Raw genomic sequence first — 1752 nt, forward strand, 5'->3', positions numbered from 1 at the left:
GTAACTTTCCATTCGCGGTGGAATTCAGACGTCTGTTTTGAGTCGTGCATTTTACTGGATGCATGAGTCAGAAGTACAACGTTTAGTTTGATGAAGTAAAACATGTCGAAATAAGAGAGATGGAATGATGTCATGGTGCAACATCAGGTTTCATTTTGGAATGCAGGCCTCGGTTGAAAGAAGGAGAATTTGATTGATTTTAGAAAAGTGTCTTATTGTGTAAAAACACTTTCTTACTGGTTTAGTTTGTACGCTGAACTTTGGTCTTTTTTTTTTACCAAAACAGAGCAAAATATCACTAATCATTGCACAAAGTCACAGATAATGACGTCAATGTTTCTGATTTTCCTGTTCAGATGAAAAAGGTGAAGTAACTTGGATGATATGTTAGTTCAGCTTGTTTTATACTAAAAACCTTAAATTACATTTTTAATTAATGAATCTCAAATCCTACAGATTAATTACAGCTCATTGTTCACCTTGGTCCTCGTCGTCACTGCGTTACATTACTGGTACAGAGAGCTAAAGTTGGCCTCGTGGTGCGTTCAGTGTCTGCTTTTTACACAAGTTTGTGCAGGTTCATGAAAGTCAGCTTATATCTGTTATAGACACCAAATTTATTATTTAGAGTTTAAATTTACAGAAACGTCTCAGGGCTTCTGTTGAGACCTTTAACACTGAGCTGTTAGCATCACGAGCTAAAGTAGCTAATCCTGTTCATGAATCTAATCTGCTGATACTGGTCTGAACGCACTTTTAAAGTAATCTAGATGTCTGTCATTAAGTGTGTGTGTGTGTGTGTGTGTGTGTGTGTGTGTGTGTGTTTGCTGCAGTCTAGTCCTCACTGAGGACGTCCACGTCCTCCCCTCCCCCTCCTCCTCCCGGCTGCTGTGTGGCTGCTCTCCAGCGGTTGATGTGCTGACTTCCCTTCCTCTTCAGCAGAGCTTCAGGAGACTCTTCCTCCAACTTCTGACGCTTGTGCTTCGTCCTGCGGTTCTGGAACCAGACCTTCACCTGCGCACAGAGAGAGAGACAGGTGTGTCTGAATACAGGTTTGTCTTGATAAATACGATGTATTGCTGCAGATAAAACTAGATAATAGTATAATTATATAGTTAAAAACTGGTATTATTATTCTACATGTAGCTATGAAGACTTTTACAACGCTTGTGTTTTATTTCTTACAAATTAAACTTTTTATTCATGACAGAAAAGTATTAAAAAGTTACAGACTTACTTTAATACTCAGAGAGGATCATGTAAAATATAACTGCAGCTAACTAAGTAGTTAGTTTTCATGGAGGACCTTTGGAGGTAAGTATTTTATATGTATTGCTACCTTCTTTCTACTAACACAGTACTTCAACGTACTAGCTGAAGCGCATTACTTCTTCCGCCAACATCAGTCAGCTACCAATACTGCAATACTCCGTCTGCCACTGACAGTCATAGTAAAAGTGATTTAATATCCGTATGCAGGTAAAACATGACCCTGACTGTTAAAACACGTCCCGTCTGACAGATTGCGCAACATGAGCTCTTCTGCCTCAGGTGTCTCTTTGATACGACGTCGTCTCCGTGTGGGACGAGACGTTGAGTAATTATGATTCCACGTCGCTCAAATCTGTCGACGACGACTCGGACAATTTAAACAAAGTAAATGTTTGAGGAGGTGATTTCATGTTTGTTTTTGAGTAAAGTTTAAGTAAAAGTACTAAAAACAGACAAAAATACAGTGTTTCCTTTATGATG

The 1752-nt window shown here is 39.0% G+C and overlaps 1 protein-coding gene across 1 annotated transcript in view; it reads right to left on the minus strand.

The window, feature by feature from the left end:
* Nucleotides 1-721: 721 nt before the first annotated feature.
* The window catches only part of emx3 (empty spiracles homeobox 3), an 11623-nt gene continuing 10592 nt past the window's right edge, over nt 722-1752 (minus strand). The window contains exon 3 of the mRNA XM_031876180.1: nt 722-1014. Within this exon, the coding sequence (XP_031732040.1) occupies nt 835-1014 (180 nt within the window). The 3' untranslated portion in view covers nt 722-834. The remainder of the gene's footprint in view (nt 1015-1752) is intronic.

The sequence above is a fragment of the Anarrhichthys ocellatus genome, unplaced genomic scaffold (genome assembly GCF_004355925.1).
Source record: "Anarrhichthys ocellatus isolate YVR2014 unplaced genomic scaffold, GSC_Weel_1.0 scaffold105, whole genome shotgun sequence".
NCBI classification, from domain to species: domain Eukaryota; kingdom Metazoa; phylum Chordata; class Actinopteri; order Perciformes; family Anarhichadidae; genus Anarrhichthys; species Anarrhichthys ocellatus.